Below are 17,689 nucleotides of genomic sequence, written 5' to 3'. Positions count from 1 at the left end.
TGTGCGTAGGATAATCGGAGCTTTAGAGTCACTGTTAACCTGCACAACCAGCTACTGCTTACACACATGAAAGCTTCTACTGTGGTTTTTATTTAATTCAGATTCTAATGTCTGTGGGGATTAATGATTGTTGCCATTTAGCTCCCCTGACTCCATGGAGGGCTCACAGCCAGTTTCAGAACAGTGAGATCAAAGGAAGTGGAACGGCTCTGTATGATCAGCTCTGGATATTGTTCTCTTTTTTTTCCATGGGAGGGAACAGCTACTGTACAATCACAAATTATTGACGGGTAGAAACACTGAGCTGCACCTGACTGCACCGTTATGTTACAGAAACCTTTGGTTCAATAAGTCACGCAGTTTTTGAATATGTATTTATTTTAAAATGAGAAAATCGCACAGACAATCAATGGGCTGCCGAGAATTCATGGATCTTTTTCCTCAGCATGGTGAAATGCCGGACCGAGGTCCGCCTATTGGTGATGGCTGATTTAGTCCTTTAAGCTGTCCAGGATGAAAACACCATGGTGGCCTTTGACCTTTTGTCCAGGAAGTTAAACAGCACGTAGAAAGTTTACTGGCTCCATTGTCCTGTTAAACCATCAGGGGGTCAACATTAACGGTGTTAACTGTAGATGCATGTACTGTATATGCAGCTCATCCAACATAAAAACCAACACAATGTTGTTGTGTGTTTTCACACTGAAGACTTCTTATTATCACTCTTACACAATCTGGAAGATGTGTCTTACCAATCTGGATGCTGACATTTAAGGTGGAGGTGTACATCTGCAGGTATTGCTGTGGGCTCAGGAGTTCATCCCGACCTAAAAGCCTTTCCAGAATTTTCTGATGGACGACCAGCTCCGGCATCTTATCCAGCACTGACCCAGGAACAGCCTTACATTGTAATCAGACAGTCAGAGAAAAACACTGATAACTGAGTTTCCATCAGAACAGAAAAAAAAAATCATAAGATGCTCTGCAAAAAAACAAAAAAACACACCTGAGATGTTTCAAGCTGTTCACTCAGATTTTGCAGTGTTGACAGGACTCTGCACACCAGGGTCTCTGTGCTCACTTCGTCCTCAAGTATCTTAACCACAGGATCCTCAATCACCTGACCTGCATCCAGCACCTTCAGACGCACAGACATGCATACACACAGGAGACAAATTAAAGTCAGCAGATATGAATACAATTGAAACTATGGTGTCCCATCTGTTTACTAATACATTTGTCTCTCATTTTCATATTCCTCATATTACAAACACAAGTGCAAAGATAGAAAACAGCTAACCTTGTAGCTCCACTGCTGGAACAGCCTTCTTTGAGGGTTATGGTCCACAAAGGCAATCTTAGCTTCCAGCAAGGTTCTAAAAAAGGATGTGCAAATTATTACTATGGTTCACACACAGTATAACAGCAGGCTGTGGGTGAAAGTGTAAATATTTCTTTGCCTGCAGCCAGAAGGCGCAGCTGTTGGTCAACAGCAACAAAAGCACTGGAAGTATCCAGCCCCCTCTGAGCGCCCATGATAAAACATTTAGAGCTGCTGCAAACCGAAGGCATTCAAAGATTCATTCAAACAAGTGTAGAATCTTTTTTTTTAAGCTCTACTACCAGTGAGACTTTGCGGCCTTCTGTCCCAAAAGGGATGAAGAGGACTAAGTAAAGTAAGTAGTAGCAGTGAGACCGCCCAACAGCTCCACTGCTTTAGTCCAGATCTTAGCTCCCTGGATGGATTGAAGGCAATAATTTATTAACTGCAATCACAGCCCACTTGATGAACCTCACTTTGTTACTCTGGCAAAAGGGATGTCAGACATGTCACCCAATAATGCTAATTTATGGACTCTGACAGTGGACTCGTCTCTGTGCTTGTCCTGCTAGACCTCAGTGCGGGGTTGACAGTGATACTGTTGACCATAACATTTTGTTACAGAGATTAGAGCATACTATAGGTATTAAAGGTACTGCACTGCCGTGGTTTGCATCATATCTATCTAATAGGCTCCAATTTGTTCATGTAAATGGGGAGTCTTCTTCACACACTAAGGTTAATTATGGAGTTCCACAGGGTTCTGTGCTAGGACCAATTCTATTTACACTATTACATGCTTCCCTTAGGCAGTATTATTAGAAAGCATTGCATCAATTTTCACTGTTATGCAGATGCTACTCAGCTTTATCTATCAATGAAGCCAAATGACACACATCAATTAGTTAAACTGCAAGAATGTCTTAAAGACATTAAGGCCTGGATGACCTCTAATTTCCTGCTTCTAAATTCAGATCAAACTGAAGTTCTTGTACTCGGCCCCACAAATCTTAGAAACATGGTATCAAACCAGATGCTTACTCTGGTTGGTATTACCTTGGCCTCCAATAACACTGAAAAATCTTGGAGTCATTTTTGATCAGGATATGTGCTTCAATGCACATATTAAAGAAATATTTCTAAAATTAGAAACATCCTGTCTCAGAGTGATGCTGAAAAGCTAATTTATGCATTTACTGAAGAGAAGTGAACTACACTAAACTATCTTCTCACTGCAGCTGTCCTCACACAGTATGTATGCCTAAAATTAGAGCGCACACTACTTCATAACAGTGAACTTTGAACCTCTTGTTCACATCTCATTATTAAAGTGCAAAATTGTAAGGAAAAAGGAAAAAAAAAAAGTCATTTGGATCACAGTGAGCTGTCATATATTTGTACAAGTTGAGCTTTTATATATCTGCATAAAACATCATGATGAAAAATAAAGTTGTGAGAGCTGCAGTTTTTCTGATGTGCTCTTGAAGCTGGCTCCAAGTTTACAGCAGAAAGAAGCATGTTTACAACCTGCTGAAGAACAGTTCTAGTCTCTAACCTCCTTCATAACAAATGCACAGAGGTGGATTTTAGATAACACATCTGTTTAAACTGTACTAAGACTTTAATTTTTGCATAATTAAAGACATGACTAACAAATGGTGCAGTTTTGTCCTGTTCAGCTTTTAGTTTTACTAAAATATCACAGAAACATCCATGTAAATGCCACATTGGTTGGTGCTGTTGACTGGAAGGATGTGTTTTTTATTACTTGTATTTATGATTAGGGTTAAAATGTTGTTTTTCATCCCAAAAGCTGCATTTGGACTTTTCTGTCATTAGAACAATAAGTAGCACAGAGGTCTGGCACAGTCAGACAGCCTGAGCAGGACCCCAGCAGCAGAGACACATCTCACAAATCCAGATGCTGCAGCTTTGTGTCGTAATGACTGCAAGGACTCGGTTGTTCAGACATCATCAATCTGAACTGGCTGAATCAGCAGGTACTGTGGCATGAATTTCTGAACACACAGCAGGCAAGCAATAAATATCAGTATAATGTGGTGTGCTGTATCTCAACTTACAGTATATACAGGATTCATCTGCAGTATGAGAAGGTGTGATTACCGGTGTGGCTGCTGTTGCAGAACTTCGAGGTCTCTCAATACAGAAGTTAGAATATCCCTGGATGACTGAAGACAGATGCACAGTGAAACTGTTAGCACACATTTTCATAAACTTCATACATTTGTCATGTAGATATTTGTGTGCAGGAGAACTTACTTCAATGATATGCAGCAGGAAGGATGGATAAATTAGCAGCAGACCTGTTATGTGATCCCGTATGTACTGTTTGCTCAGCTGAAAGTTGAGATTCTCATAATGAGCTGTGTGGAAACAAGAGAAGGCAACAACCTCAGTCTGTTTTAGTGCTACAGGGTTAGACATAAGCTAATGTACCTTATTACCAAAAACTGGCAAACAACTGGAGCAGAATATTGTTTATTATTAGATATTTGATCGTAACAAGTAAATTTGTGCCAGCAGAAAATGACCTTAATTATGCTAATAGGTTAGTGCTTCCTAGTATGTAATGACATCCCACAATTAAACAAATATGCGTGATAAGAAAAGGTCTCTGTGTCTGTCTGTGTGGAGTTTGCATGTTCTCCCCGTGCTTGCGTGGGTTTCCTCCGGGTACTCCGGTTTCCTCCCACATTCCAAAGACATGCACTTACTGGGGTTAGGTTAATTGGCTACTCTAAATTGCCCGTAGGTGTGAATGAGCGCGTGAATGTGAGTGTGAAAGGTTGTCTGTCACTCTGTGTTGGCCCTGCAACAGGCTGGCGACCTGTTCAGGGTGTACCCTGCCTCTCGCCCTGTGACAGCTGGGATAGGCTCCAGCCCCCCCCGCGACCCTTAACAGGATGAGCGGAAGCGAATGGATGGATGGATGGAAGAAAAGGTCTCTCTCTATGTGTAAGTCATGTGACAGACCTGTCCAGGCCTTTTGCCCTTTAACAGATGGAACAGGCTGCGTTTCTCCCAAAGCCTTGAATTAGAAAAGCAGCTAAGAAAATGGATGGATGAGCACGGGAAACTGCACTCAAGAGACATTATTAGAGGAGCAGGTGACAGTGACACATTTATTTCTGAAGGTTTTCTGCAGATGTGTCTGCAAAATTTTTTCATAACCTAACATAATAAATAATAAATCTCATTTAATAGCTGCACATTAGCGCTCTAACATTTCTCTGATATGTTTAAATATCACAGCATTCAGTTCTGTCCCACAGCCGTGGAAACTACCTCGGCTTTTAGCCAAATCAAAGTGAAAGAACTTTTACTGATTCATACTGTGATAAAGAGACTCATCACTTTTCTAATCAGCGCTCTAGTTGCTGCATAAAACAGACACATGGTAGAAAATCTTGCATTTTGTATTACTTTAAGCTGAAACTCTGATCATCAGCATAACTTTTCATGGTGCCACCTCCATGACACTGAGAAGTCTGACTTTCAGCCCAACATAACTCTAACAAACCCTTTTATCTTAAACATTTTCAAAATAATTTTTACAATGAATCTTAGTGGGCCCTGCAACAGGCTGGCGACCTGTTCAGGGTGTACCCTGCCTCTCGCCCTATGACAGCTGGGATAGGCTCCAGCCCCCCCGCGACCCTTAACAGGATGTGCGGAAGCGAATGGATGGATGGATGGATGGATGGATGAATCTTAGTGGATATAATTTGTTGCATTACCTACAAAAATGTATGTAAAAAATCATTTTAAGACATTTTTCTTTTTTTAATAACAGGGTTTCTAAAATCTGTATTCAGTTTTTTTGCTGGGTTTCTATTCTGATTTCTGCCCTGCAGACTCACACACACACACAGAGACATGAAAGCTATAAAAGCACCGAACACAGGAAACAAGACCACCAGCAAATTATATAGACATAATTTGTGCATCACTGGGCATCAGGTGATTAGTCCCTCGGTCTTTGTAGCTCTGACGTAATTGCTTGCTGACCTCCCAGTTCTGTCCTATCGGCAAGGTTATGGGGGAGCCGAGAAATCATGATCAGCCGCTGCAGGACGATCTTCTGTGGAGAGGAGGGGGGAAAGACTTAGAAAGCCTGCAGAGTAACAACAGAAGGAGGTCTGACCTGCAAGGCAGGCATACGAGGAGGATCATTATTAGGTGCATATTTCAGTAACATGCCAATATTCTTTTCATGTTTAACAAAATACAAACCGCATCATCCCCCAGATTCTTCCTCCGTGTCAGTAAGTGGTGAAATAAACTAGTCCCAGTTTTGTCCTCTGCTTCCTCCGGACCAGTTTTTGCCATCTCGCTGCCCGCCGTCACTGTTTATAACAGCCTATATCCTAGAAACCTTTTGTTCTGCAGGTCCTATTAAACAAAGCCTGCTGCAACACACTGCTGTGACTGACACATCAGCCAATCCCAGGCCAGTACAGCCTCATAATTAGGGTAATAAGACCCCAATAGGAAGAGGACTGGTTCATGTAGGCAGCAGACACTGTGTTTAGATAGTAATCTGTATTTGCTCTAAGGTTTTCCTGTTTTCCAGTCTCTCTGTGATCAGAGCCATGATAGATGGTTTATGTGAGGCTGAGTTCAGGGAAAAATATTAAAACTCTCCTTTGGATCAGAGTCACAAAGTGAAAACTAAATTTCATTAAAAATGAGTCTGCATGGTCACATTTTTACCAGATTATTTTAATAAAAACTTTGTTTTAGAAAAACAGCCCCTCAAACAGGGACACAGGAGGTCTCTGTGTGTGTGTGTGTGTGTGTGTGTGTGTGTGTGTGTGTGTGTGTGTGTGTGTGTGTGTGTGTGTGTGTGTGTGTGTGTGTGTGGACACTTCCAGGTGAATCACAGCATTTCTGGATGGTGATGATCCGAGGACTCAGACTCCAGTACCGTTAATCTTACAATATTCTACACCATTGGATGCGAGCAGCCAGCGACTCTTCCACTACGAAGCCATGCTGTTATAATAGCAGCAGTGGTTTAGAATTGTCTTGCTGAAATATGCAAGGACTTCACTAAAAAAAGACTTTCACACTCTGCGGCCCACAGGCACAGAGGGACCAGCAGGGATACAGGCTTCCAGATGGTCTCCCTACTCTTTAGTCCAGAGGATGCAGGGTTGATAGTTTCCAAAAAGAATTTGAAATTTCAATTAATCTGGCCACAGAACAGTTTTCCACTCATTCAATGTTAAATGAGCTTTGTTGGTATTACTGGATCATGGTCACATATAGCTTCTTCTCTGCATCTTTAGATGGAACGGTGAGCTGTGTTCACAAACAGTGATTTCTGGAAGTGCTCCTGAGCCCATGCAGCGATTTCCATGACAGAATCGTACCTCGATGATCTTTGTATACCCAGTCATGTTACTGACCTGTTGCCAATTAATTAGTCCCTCCAGCGTTTCTTTTCAGTACCACTTACTTTTCCAGCTTTTTTCTGCCTGTTTTGTGACATGTTGCTGGTATCAAATTCAAAATGAGCTCATGTTTTCCTTGAAATAGTAAAATGTATCAGTTTAAACATTTTGTGTGTTTTCAGTGTTCTATTGTGAATAAAATATAGATCTATGAGATTTGCAAATCGTTGCATTCTGTTTTTATTTACACAGTGTCCCAGCTTTCTGGGAATTGGGTTTGTATGAATCAAGTATATATAATGTTCATTCCCCTACGAAAGTATAGGAACAGTGAGGCCATACCTGGAAAATGTGGAAATAAAAGCTGATATGTTGATCTTTTGTCTCATATTCAAACCCAACTATTTTCAGTCTACAGCAAAAATAAAGGGAGCGGCTCACTGTTCCAATGCTTTTGGAGGGAGTGTGAATGGCTCTGAATGCTGAACCTTTTGGTTTAGGCTCAGTTTCGGGTCTAATGCCTTCTTTCTCTACTTTTAAAAACTATAAAGCTGCCAAACGATGTTTACATTTTTTTGTGCAGCTCTTCATTGAATGCAGCTGTATGAAGGAATAAAGCTGCACCTGAGACTGCACTTATTGTTCTCGTTTAATGACATCTTGCATACGGTGCTGTGTGTTTGGGGGTGTTCCAGCATGTGGGGTCTCGCATACATTTTCATTGATATTCCCGCCGTGTGAGTTACACAAACCTCTCTCATGTTGCCGTAAATCGCATCAAACACTGAGACTCTGTCTGCATCCTCTCTGTTTATCCTTGGAAAACTGCGCACTTCCCGCTGCCTGCCGATCATCGCGCTGTTAGATGATGGATGACGGAGAGCTCTTCAGTTGTAACTCGGGTGGTGAAGGCCCAGTGAGTGCGTGCGTGCGTTGTTGTGTGTGCGCGCGCGTGTGTGGTCGTGTATGCAACCCGTGCATGTGATGATGATGTAGTAGCCAAAGCCCTGAAGGCGCACGAATATCAGCGCGCAATCACTAAACACAAACTTTCCGCTCATCTATTTATCAGCGCGCTTTTCTGTTTGCAAAGATCGGAGGCTTTCCACACCTGGCTGCGGCTCGTTCTCCGTTACCATCGCAACACGACGCGCCAGCATGCGTTTGACGTCAGTACGTACGTAAGCACTGTGCCGTATGTACGTAATATTTATCCCCAAATTCCTGTTACAGCAGCGAAAACCTAATTAATTCATAAATTTTATCCAACTAAGCACTTTCTTCAGAAATACAAAGCTGATTTTGATATTTCCTGTTCTTTTTGTTAGCTTTTTTTTTTTTTTTTTAATCTTTTTTGGAATTGTACATACTCGAAGAACTTTTTGAAGGACATTGTTGCTCTGATATCCAATAATATCCAACCAGATTTCCTTCTCTATTATGAATATGTCTTGTTTGGTATCACAGATTTCAAGAGGAAAGATTCCTCTCCCATATTTCTTATCAACCTAATATTGTTTCTTGCTAAGTTTTATATTTATAAAAGTAAAATAATGCATAGGAAACCGCTTTTTTGACCTCTTCGTAACAGATGTAAAACTGTATCTTGATTCAATCTCAGACTCAAATAACAAAAAGGCTATAAAAATTAAAAATATCTGTAAAGACTATAACTTAACTTTGTAACTCGCATTTATTCATGTATTTTTTCTTTTTTTTTTCTTCTGTCTATTCTGTTTTGACATTTGTCTATTTTGGGGGGTTTTATGTTTATACTTTTCTTCTCTGGTATGTCCTATGTTCATCAGTGTACACTGGTTTTTCAAGACTGTTGTATCTGTAATAGAAGTACAGTTCTGAATAAAGTTGTAAAAAAAAAGAGCAGAGAAAATGTGAAAGACAATCTCTGACAGAATAAGTGCAATAAATGTTAAAAACAACAACAACAAAAAAAACAAGGACAGCGCAATAATTTAAGACCTTACCGGGGAGGCTGAGGAGTGTGATCCCCCAATTGCAGTGGTGTGGATGCCTCGGCCATCGGCGGTCAGACGGCAGCGCTCAACTATTTGAAAAGCGTCCCCCCCACCCCCCCTGTTGTAGGCTTTGTGCGCTCTGGAATATTTCGATATTTATTAAACGTCCCTTACCAAAGGCGCACTAAAACATATTTTTGAGCACAGTGTACCACATAAAATTGGTTCAAGGTCAGTCAGCACAAGAAAAATTCACACACAAGGCGCACCGGATTATAAGGCGCACTGCCGATTTTTGAGGAAATTTAAGGATTTTAAGTGCGCCTTATAGCCCGAAAAATACGGTATTCTGGGAAAGCATGCATCTTTTTCAACGACTGAATTAGTGACGAGAAAAAAATCTAAAAATTTACCTATCACTATAATATCAACCCCTTTTATCAAAAACATGGTCAGAATTTTGCAGCACGGTGGTGTGGTGGTTAGCACTGCTGCCTCACAGCTCGAAGGTCTGGGTTCAAATCCACCATCAGGCCTCTCCGTGTGGAGTTTGCATGTTCTCCCTGTGTCTGCGTGGGTTTCCTCCCACAGTCCAAAGACAGTTACTGGGTTAGGTTAGTTGGTGCCTGTGAGTGTAAATGGTGATCTGTCTCTCTGTGTTGGCCCTGCGACAGGCTGGTGACCTGCACGGGGTGTACCCTGCCTCTCGCCTTATGGCAGCTGGGATAGACTAAGTGGAAAAAAATGGATGCATGGTCAGAATTCCCAGAAGAAAAATGTTTACCCTCACAAAATGACCATCTTGAGGCCAAACCTCCAAAGGGGCCCCATGATTCTGGACTGTCTTCCAAGTGGACCCTTTAATACTGGACGTCCAGAGAGTGGGAGGCAGAAGTTAGCTTAGCGCTTTGGACAGCTAGTGTAGCTCTGGCTGAAAAACAAAAATGTACCTTCTAGCATCATTAAAGTGAATTTCACATCTAATATCTAGTTTATTTGATTTGTGGGAAAAAGCAGAGCATTAGAAAACACATGATTGTCTCACACTTTCCTTAGATATGCTTTTGGATTTCTGTCTTTAGCCATGTACTGGACAGAAAACTGTAAAATGGTTCTTTTAAATATCCAGTAGAAACTCTACATTAAGATTGACTTTGTTTGTTTGTCTGTGTTCATCAGGAGTACCAGGAACATCATTCCGAGGAGGAGGATGGAGACCTTTATGAAAAGATCCCCAACATAGATGAAAAGGCGGGAGGCGGCATAGACAAGAGGAAATGTACGTTTACCTTCTTCCTTCACTGAGAAAGCAAGTAAGCTCTGATTTTAACAATATGATCACTGTGATTCAGTTTTATATATCAGGTAATGAGAGCCACCCTCACAACCATTTTAAATGTCTGCTGTTGCTCTCCTCAGCCAGAGCAAGCGTCACAAATACAGGTGGACCCAGCACTGCGGGTGAGGACCAGAAGAAGGTCCGAACCAAACTGATGAAGTTCCTCATGAAGCGTCCCACGCTGCAGACGGTCAAAGAAAAAGGCTACATCAGAGGTGATTACAGACGAGCGTGCTGAGCGCTGTTGTTGTTCGCAGGCTTTGGCTGATTTGAATAGGAGGGAAAAATCAGTCTTTGCTCCTACAAAACACCGAGCCCTGATGTTTGCGCCTACGTGTGCATTTAAATACGAACTGCTTTGCATTTTCCAACTTAATTTCACTTCAGATCACTTCTTTTTTCTGTTCATGATATTATGGCTAATAAAACTGTTCTACTTGTTTGCAGAAAATGTCTTTGGTTGTGATCTTGCAACACTGTGCTCACATGAGAAGACCACTGTTCCGAGTTTTGTGCAGAAATGTATTCATGCAGTAGAACGGAGAGGTACCACACTTTATTTATATCACAGCAGAATAATTATGAAGTATTTTTTCCTGTGCGTGTGACTTAGCAGCTGACCCGCTGGTGCTGCGTACTTGTTGATTTCTAGGTTTGGACATCGATGGACTCTACAGAGTCAGTGGGAACCTCGCTGTCATTCAGAAACTGCGCTTCAAGGCCGATCATGGTAAAATCAATTAGCGAGTTAAACTGAATAATTCACTGAGTCACCTCATGTGCAGGGAACAGGCACTATGTGTGTGTGTTGTGTTTAAACAGATGAGCTGGACCTCGAGGACGGTCAGTGGGAAGATGTTCACGTCATCACCGGAGCACTGAAGTTATTTTTCCGGGAGCTGCCTGAGCCGCTTTTCCCATACAGCCACTTTAATAAGTTCATCTCAGCCATCAGTGAGGATTTTTTAATAAGTCTAATTTGAACCACTGTGTGACCCATTTTATACATGAAACTGATCATTAACTTTTGCTGTGTCTTTCTAGGAATTCCTGATAACCACACAAAACGGAATCAGATGCGTGACCTCATCGAGTCACTTCCGGATCCAAACCATGACACAATGCGGCTCCTTTTTGGGCATTTACACAGGTTTGCAGCACCTTTTACTTCTGTCCTCTGCATTTTAGCAGTAAGATTTTTGCTTACTGTATTTTAAAAAAATTATAATGTTGAAACTGAGAGTGTTTCGAGTCATTTTAGAAGGTGCAAAATTGCTTTTTTAAATGATTTTAACGTTATCATAATGGACTGTTGGATTGTCAGCATCACTTTATGAAGATTTTAATGATGAAATGGGAAACTTTCACTTTTTTAAAATACTTTATGAACATAAGTGTTAGTTGCAGACTTGAAAATGGGGAAAATATAAAGATTCACTTCTCTCACCATTATTCATTTTCTTTGACAGAGTTATTGAATATGGACAGGATAATCGTATGACTGTACAGAATGTGGCAATCGTGTTCGGCCCAACGCTGCTTCGGCCGGAGATGGAGTCTGGAAATATCGCCATGTACATGGTCTTCCAGAACCAGATAGTGGAGTTCATCCTGAATGAAAATAATTATCTCTTCCAGTAAACGAGCTCGTGGTACAGACCCAGGCCAACGTGTAAATGTTTTCAAGTTGTTTAAAGTGCTAGATTTACCTTTGGATTTGCACATCAGCAGCTTCAGTGTGTATCCTGGAAAATTAAACTCCTTCTGTAAAATATGTGAAAGGCTCCTTCAAGTTTAATCAGACTAGGAGAGGGATTTTCAAGTGCTCTTTGCTGAGGATGTTTGAAGCATGTTTAACCACTGTTTTATCTGGATTTTCTCTGTCGTGTGCAGCTTACACTGTTAGGACCTTCTTTGGCAGTATTGCAGCTACATGGGTGTAGACAGGCGTGGTTTGGTTTACCGTCCCAAAGCCACTGAATTGCTCCCCCTCCCCGAGGCTCTGGGAGTCGAAATCTCACAGGTCACTTTCTGGAGATTTTATTGCTTTTTTTTTTTGTTGTTTGTTTGGGTTTGTCTAAATCTCAGTGATAATAAAACTAGTAGGTCAAACTTGGAAAAAAGCATTAATGCCCTCTTTAGCAGATGATCTTTTATTGCTTTTATCTTTATTTTTTAGAAATTTGAGGTATATCACTCATGGCAATATCTGAGATTTTATTCTAATATTCTTTCTTCAGCCTCATTTTCACCCAAGAATTTTATTGTAATATAGAAATGTATAAAAAATAAATATTAATACTTCCTGTTGTGAAGTAGATGATGGAGACTTAGAATACTTGTGCAACCTGTAGATTATTTTCCACTGAAAACATAATTTTCCAATTGTTCTGTACTTGAAGAAAATGTTTAGCAGCATAGAGTTATAAAGTAGCGACAGTCTGGAGTAAAGTCAGAAGAGAAAAGTTGATTTTAGAAAAATGTATGACATGTAAATAGATCTAGATGGCATATTTATGCTGAAAGTTGGTGAAATGCACAAGTTATCTCATAATAAAATAACTTTGCTGAAAAAATGTTTGTGTATTCTTGTTAATCATGTGTCAGCTGTTTTTTTTTTCTCATTCCAGGGGACCTAGTATGTACGTTACACATATATTTTTACCATCATGGGTGTTTATATAAAAATAGTTAAAGGTTCAGATAACGAGGTCAGTGTATGTGGAAGGAATCCCTGTGATTGAAAAGTTCAAGCTTCAGACTGCTTTAAGCCCTCAGTTTAAAACCGTTTTTTCTACTCTTTGATATGTTTGATGTCACTGAGCAGGGATATCCCTGATATGGCCATCACAGGTACACAGAAAGACCCGCCCACCTGCTGTGGAAAGAGCAAATCAGATTACAGCTGGCTTAAAGGGGAAGCAGCTGAAACAGCTGTTTTCAGTCAGTGAACTGAGGAGCAGCACCGAAGCCCAGTACAAGATAAATAAGGTTTATCATTTTGACTATGTATCAAGGAAAGGTGTTCTAGTACACAGTTTTGGGGGTTCCTCACCATTACCACTGATGAGGAGACCCTCAGAAAGGTTCTTCAACAAACACTTTGTAGTAGCGGAAGAAAAATATGCACTACCAAGTGTAAGTAGTAGTAACTGTTGTAGTAATAGTAGTAGTAAGTAAACGAATATGATATACACAGTAGTTGTAATAATCTGCACAATTTCACATAAGTACTTTCATCCATCCATCCATTTTCTTACACTTATCCAATTCAGGGATGGGGGTGGAGCCTATCCCAGCTATCATAAGGCCAGAGGTGGGGTACACCCTGGACAGGTTGCCAATCTATCGCAATGCTAACGCAGAGACAGACAATCATTCACACTCACATTCACAGATTTCCTTAAAATACTTATATCTGAAGCAACTGAACTCAGCCCTGAAGAATATCAGTGATGATGTTGTCCTTTGCGTGCTATCACCTGTAGCCTGAATAGTTTGTGGGGGGACTGTTTTGTTTGACACCTCATCCAGCCAATCATCTTCATTTCTTAACATGATTGGCTGGATGAGGTGCTTGGCCTTAGATCACCAAGCACTCTGCATTGTGCTTGGCGTTCTAAGGCTTGGATGCAGCTGCTCAGCCATGGAAACCCATTCCATGAAGCTCTCTATGTGCTGTTCTTGAGATAATCTAAAGGCCACATGAAGTATATATGGTTGCAGGTACAAAATACATTTCACTGTGCATTGTACTGTGTATAACTGTGCATGTGACAAATAAACACTATCTTAATCTTAATCTTAAAAAGTTTGGAGGTCTGTAGTGACTGACAGCAGAAATTTGGTGACCTCTGCACACTATGCCCCTCAGTATCCACTGACCCCACTCTGTCATTTCATGTGTCCAACCACTGTGAGACACTGTCATTCCCAATGGCTGTGGCATATTTAGTAGTGAGGAAATTTAAAGACTGGACTTGTTGCACCGTACCACGCTGGAATTCACTGAGCTCCTGAGAGCGACCCATTCTTTCTCAAATGTTTGTAGGATCAGTCTGCATGCCTAGGTGCTTGGTTTATACACCTGTGGCCATGGAAGTGACTGGAATACCTGAATTCAGGGATTAAGATGGAAGAGTGCATATGTTTGGCAATATAGTGTAGATTCAGGATACACCAGATGGAGGTAAAATATCAATTTATTGGCAAGTGCTGGATAGAACCAGCAGCAAATTAAGGATAACCCAAAAAAAAAAAAAAAACTTGCCTTGAATTCCAGGAGCAAAGGCAAAAACAGCAGGGGAACAAATGACAATGCAACAACAGGCATAGAAAACACAGAACTTAAATACACAGGAGGGCTAATGAGAGAAGTGGAAACAGGAGGGAACACAGGTGAACCAAATTACACTGATGAGATAAGGGGGAGCAAAACTGAACATGACAACAATAGTGTTCAGCATTCACATTGCATTTTCTGCAGGAAATGTTTTTTCTAGTGACTTTGTAAATTTCTTCACAATAAAATTTTAACCATGAGAGAAAAAAAATATTCATAACCATTTCAGTACAGCAGAAAAATTCGGTGCTGCATAGGAGGAGTATTCTTCACAGCTGGGGCAGTTTATGAACAGGTGTGTCAAATTTGAAGTCTGGAGGGAAAAGCTCTGCAGCCCGTGGATAGATGAGTTGATAAGACGCTCTGACCGTGACGTCTACAACACCAGCCATGTCTCCAATTTCTTTCCGAGTCTTCTTCTCTGCAGAAGCCTGGGAAGCCATGTAGATGGCAGCTGCAGCTACCGATACGGGGGACCTGCCAGGCACAAGGTAGAGCTCCTCAGCCTTCCTGGCGATGAAGGTGGCCGCTTTTTGCACCTCTTTAGGCAAGCCGAGGTTGGAGGAGAAGCGGAGCGTAAAGTCTTCTGCTTTGATGGGGTCCAAAACGATCTGTAGTCCCCTCATGATCAAACCGACGCACCTACGAATTTCTTTCATTGAGAGTTCGAACACAGCGCAGATGTCTTTGTAGGATCGCGGTACACCCTCTTCTCTGCAGGCGATGAAGAGACAGGCTGACGCGATGGCATTGACTCGGCCCTTCAGGATCTTCTGTTCATAAACCCGCTTGACTAAGCGGTTTGCTCTGTCTACAATGATCCCCATCAGGTGGATGCGATCCGCCATGGTGCTGATCGCTTCGAAGGTGTTGAGCATGGACTGGTCGGAGCTGCTCATGGTTTGCCTGTTTTGGTACTTTGGGTTTCCAAATTCATCAAAGCTGGCAGCTCCTGTTCCCTTGCTGATCATGGTGGTTAAGTCTCCTCCATTGAGTAGCAGGTTCTGGGCGTCTCCCACTCTGGATGGGTCTTTGAGGTCTTCCTCACTGGAAAACACCCTCCACTCAGCAGCTACATCAATACATCGGTCAACTACAACAAGGCCGCATTCAGTGCAGATCAAGTCCCCTGCTGAGTAGTCCTCCACCAGGTAGGCATCAGGGTGGTAGGGACAGTGAGCTCTGCCCAGCCTCTTTGCAGCATTTCTGCAGCTTGTAGACGCCATGTCACTCGTCACTCTGCCCCCAAATCCAGTGGGTTGTTTTAAAATGACCTGGGAAAGATGATAAATTATGATGAGTCAGTGGATTAACATTTCTGTTATACTCTGTGCTTTTCAGTAGTCTTCAGTCTTCAGTAGGATGAGGGTCCGCCCCTGAACCCATACATATGATAATATTTACTGACAGTCGCAGCACCACCTAGTGAGCACAGGAAAGCCTTAAGAAGCTGGCCTTACATAGTTTTCAAAACTGTCAGTAAAATTGGTAACAGACATTCTGTACACCATCACGATAAAAAAACTTCAGAGTGCAGCACAGCTCAAACGCACCACGGGTCGACGCGCGCCAGGTGCAAGGGCCCAATCATCACCACTCGCGGCTTTAATTTATATATACTGTATATTGTTTAGAGCTCCATATTTCTGCCTCACTAATATTAATTTACATGTCACTCACTGAAAGCAGCTACGGCCTCAAGAATATGAAAAATTAAACAAACTTTAAATTGTATAAAAATTAACCACCTGTACAGTTGAGATAGAGGCGGAAATTAGATGAACCAAAAGTTTTTTGGTTTTTTTGTATGAGGCTGTAAACATATTTATATCCACTGTAAAGTCAGACATTTTACCATGGGACTGTGTGGGGAGTTTTTTTTTTAAGAGTCAGCTTGGACATTTTAGCATGGAAAATAAAAACACACGTGCTCTTATGCCTGAGAATACCTGAAAATACTTACTGGAAATGTATCTTGTTTCATGGTGTCCATGGAGGAGGATGGTTGCTCCCTGTCATTGGGCACATGCTCGAAAAGTTTCTTTTTCTTTGCTGGTATGGAGGAGCATTCTCCATGGTCCTTCCGCTTTTGCCCTTTGACCATGGACACATCTTCCTTCCAGTTCATGGAAGGAATGGGAAGCTCAATGACCCTCCGTTTTACTGGAGCCTCCGTTTCGTGGTCGGCCTTTCTTTTAGACATTGTGGATTTTGTATCTATAAATGACAACAATACAGTGGTGAGAAAAGGGGACTGGAGGCATTTAGAAGGCATCAAATTGTAAATGAGTATACGTTGGTCAAATTAATTTTCTCAAAGAATAAATTTGTTACAGCATTTTACCGAAAAACAGATTTGATTAGATATGTTGGATTTATACTACTTGCAATCACGTACAAGATTCAAATGTGTTGCAAATCGTTTACCTTATTTTTCGGACCATATGGCGCACTGCCGATTTTCGAGGAAATTTAAGGATTTTAAGTGTGCCTTATAGCCCGAAAAATACATAAAAATATAAACTGAAGGCCAGTATTTTTTTGGAAATGTGGGTTGTGTGGTTTAGGATATTTTACATGGATTGTTTGTTTACTTACTCGTATCTCTTGAATCGCGACAGCTTCAGATTAGCAAGTGGCTCCTTCTGAGTTTGCAGTAGCTTTTTATAGACCAGGTGCTTTGATGTTTTGTTACATTGTTACAAGTTCACTGATCATGTGACTAACTGCCAGTAGTGTTCCATAAACATTCCACAAGTTACCATGGTGATGTACCTATGCTGTAGTAACGCGAGACTTCAACGCGAATCTCGGCAGTATCGCGCTAGGACGCGAGCCATTGATATTCTAGTGAATTTATTTTTCGCCAGCTCAGTTCTAGACAACTTTAAAGGCTATAAAATTTCTATTAGCTAGATAGTCACTAACTGAAGCGCACTGGAGGACAGCAAGAGGACCTGGACAGTCTGCAGATTTATATTGACGAGTGTTTCGAGCGAGTTGTCATGGGTAAACCAGACAAGACCCCGACTCCCTCCGTTAACAAAGGAGCTCCGTCTACCAAGAGGAGTCGCCTTGAAGCAGGGTTATTATAGTTAACGAAAACAAACGAAATAACGAAAACTGAAATTGAAAAAACATTGTCGTTAACTGAAATAAATAAAAACTACAATTAAAAGGAAAAAACGATTACTAACTAAAACTGTATTGTGAGTTTAAAAAAATAACTAAAACTAACTGAAATTATTGTGTATTGATCATTTTTCCGCTCTCCGAGTTTAAGCTGGGAGCGCC

At 41.3% G+C, this 17,689-nt stretch overlaps 3 protein-coding genes across 6 annotated transcripts; 1 reads left to right on the top strand and 2 right to left on the bottom strand.

Annotated features, from left to right (window-relative positions):
- Positions 1–399: 399 nt before the first annotated feature.
- tex47 (testis expressed 47) lies at positions 400–7,870 on the bottom strand. Its single transcript, XM_030754588.1, has 8 exons — positions 7,491–7,870; positions 5,351–5,423; positions 3,602–3,705; positions 3,446–3,510; positions 1,301–1,376; positions 1,007–1,138; positions 753–900; positions 400–591 (listed from the first exon to the last, which is right to left on the bottom strand). Exons 1-8 carry the CDS (start codon positions 7,590–7,592, stop codon positions 575–577), a joined length of 717 nt encoding a protein of 238 aa, XP_030610448.1. The 5' UTR covers positions 7,593–7,870; the 3' UTR covers positions 400–574.
- A 1,962-nt stretch (positions 7,871–9,832) lies between these two features.
- On the top strand, positions 9,833–12,620 carry arhgap12b (Rho GTPase activating protein 12b). Of its 3 annotated transcripts, none has more exons than XM_030754589.1 (7): positions 9,833–9,993; positions 10,134–10,268; positions 10,501–10,599; positions 10,706–10,783; positions 10,876–11,007; positions 11,098–11,203; positions 11,523–12,620. In XM_030754589.1, the coding sequence occupies exons 2-7, from the start codon at positions 10,208–10,210 to the stop codon at positions 11,692–11,694; spliced, it is 648 nt and encodes a 215-aa protein (XP_030610449.1). In that variant the 5' UTR covers positions 9,833–9,993; positions 10,134–10,207; the 3' UTR covers positions 11,695–12,620. The 3 variants fall into 3 exon arrangements, with proteins under 3 accessions (XP_030610449.1, XP_030610450.1, XP_030610451.1); XM_030754590.1 differs by having other exon boundaries at positions 9,869–10,027; XM_030754591.1 differs by having other exon boundaries at positions 9,882–10,023.
- A 1,345-nt stretch (positions 12,621–13,965) lies between these two features.
- Positions 13,966–17,115, bottom strand: LOC115797967 (transcription initiation factor IIB-like). 2 transcript variants are annotated; one of them, XM_030754578.1, is made up of 3 exons: positions 16,994–17,115; positions 16,359–16,612; positions 13,966–15,669 (listed from the first exon to the last, which is right to left on the bottom strand). In XM_030754578.1, exons 2-3 carry the CDS (start codon positions 16,596–16,598, stop codon positions 14,665–14,667), a joined length of 1,245 nt encoding a protein of 414 aa, XP_030610438.1. In that variant the 5' UTR covers positions 16,599–16,612; positions 16,994–17,115; the 3' UTR covers positions 13,966–14,664. The 2 variants fall into 2 exon arrangements, with proteins under 2 accessions (XP_030610438.1, XP_030610437.1); XM_030754577.1 differs by having other exon boundaries at positions 16,359–17,055.
- Positions 17,116–17,689: the final 574 nt, after the last annotated feature.

This window comes from Archocentrus centrarchus, chromosome 19 (assembly GCF_007364275.1).
Source record: "Archocentrus centrarchus isolate MPI-CPG fArcCen1 chromosome 19, fArcCen1, whole genome shotgun sequence".
In the NCBI taxonomy this organism is placed as follows: Eukaryota; Metazoa; Chordata; class Actinopteri; order Cichliformes; family Cichlidae; genus Archocentrus; species Archocentrus centrarchus.
This window is presented reverse-complemented; position numbering and strand designations above follow the sequence as displayed.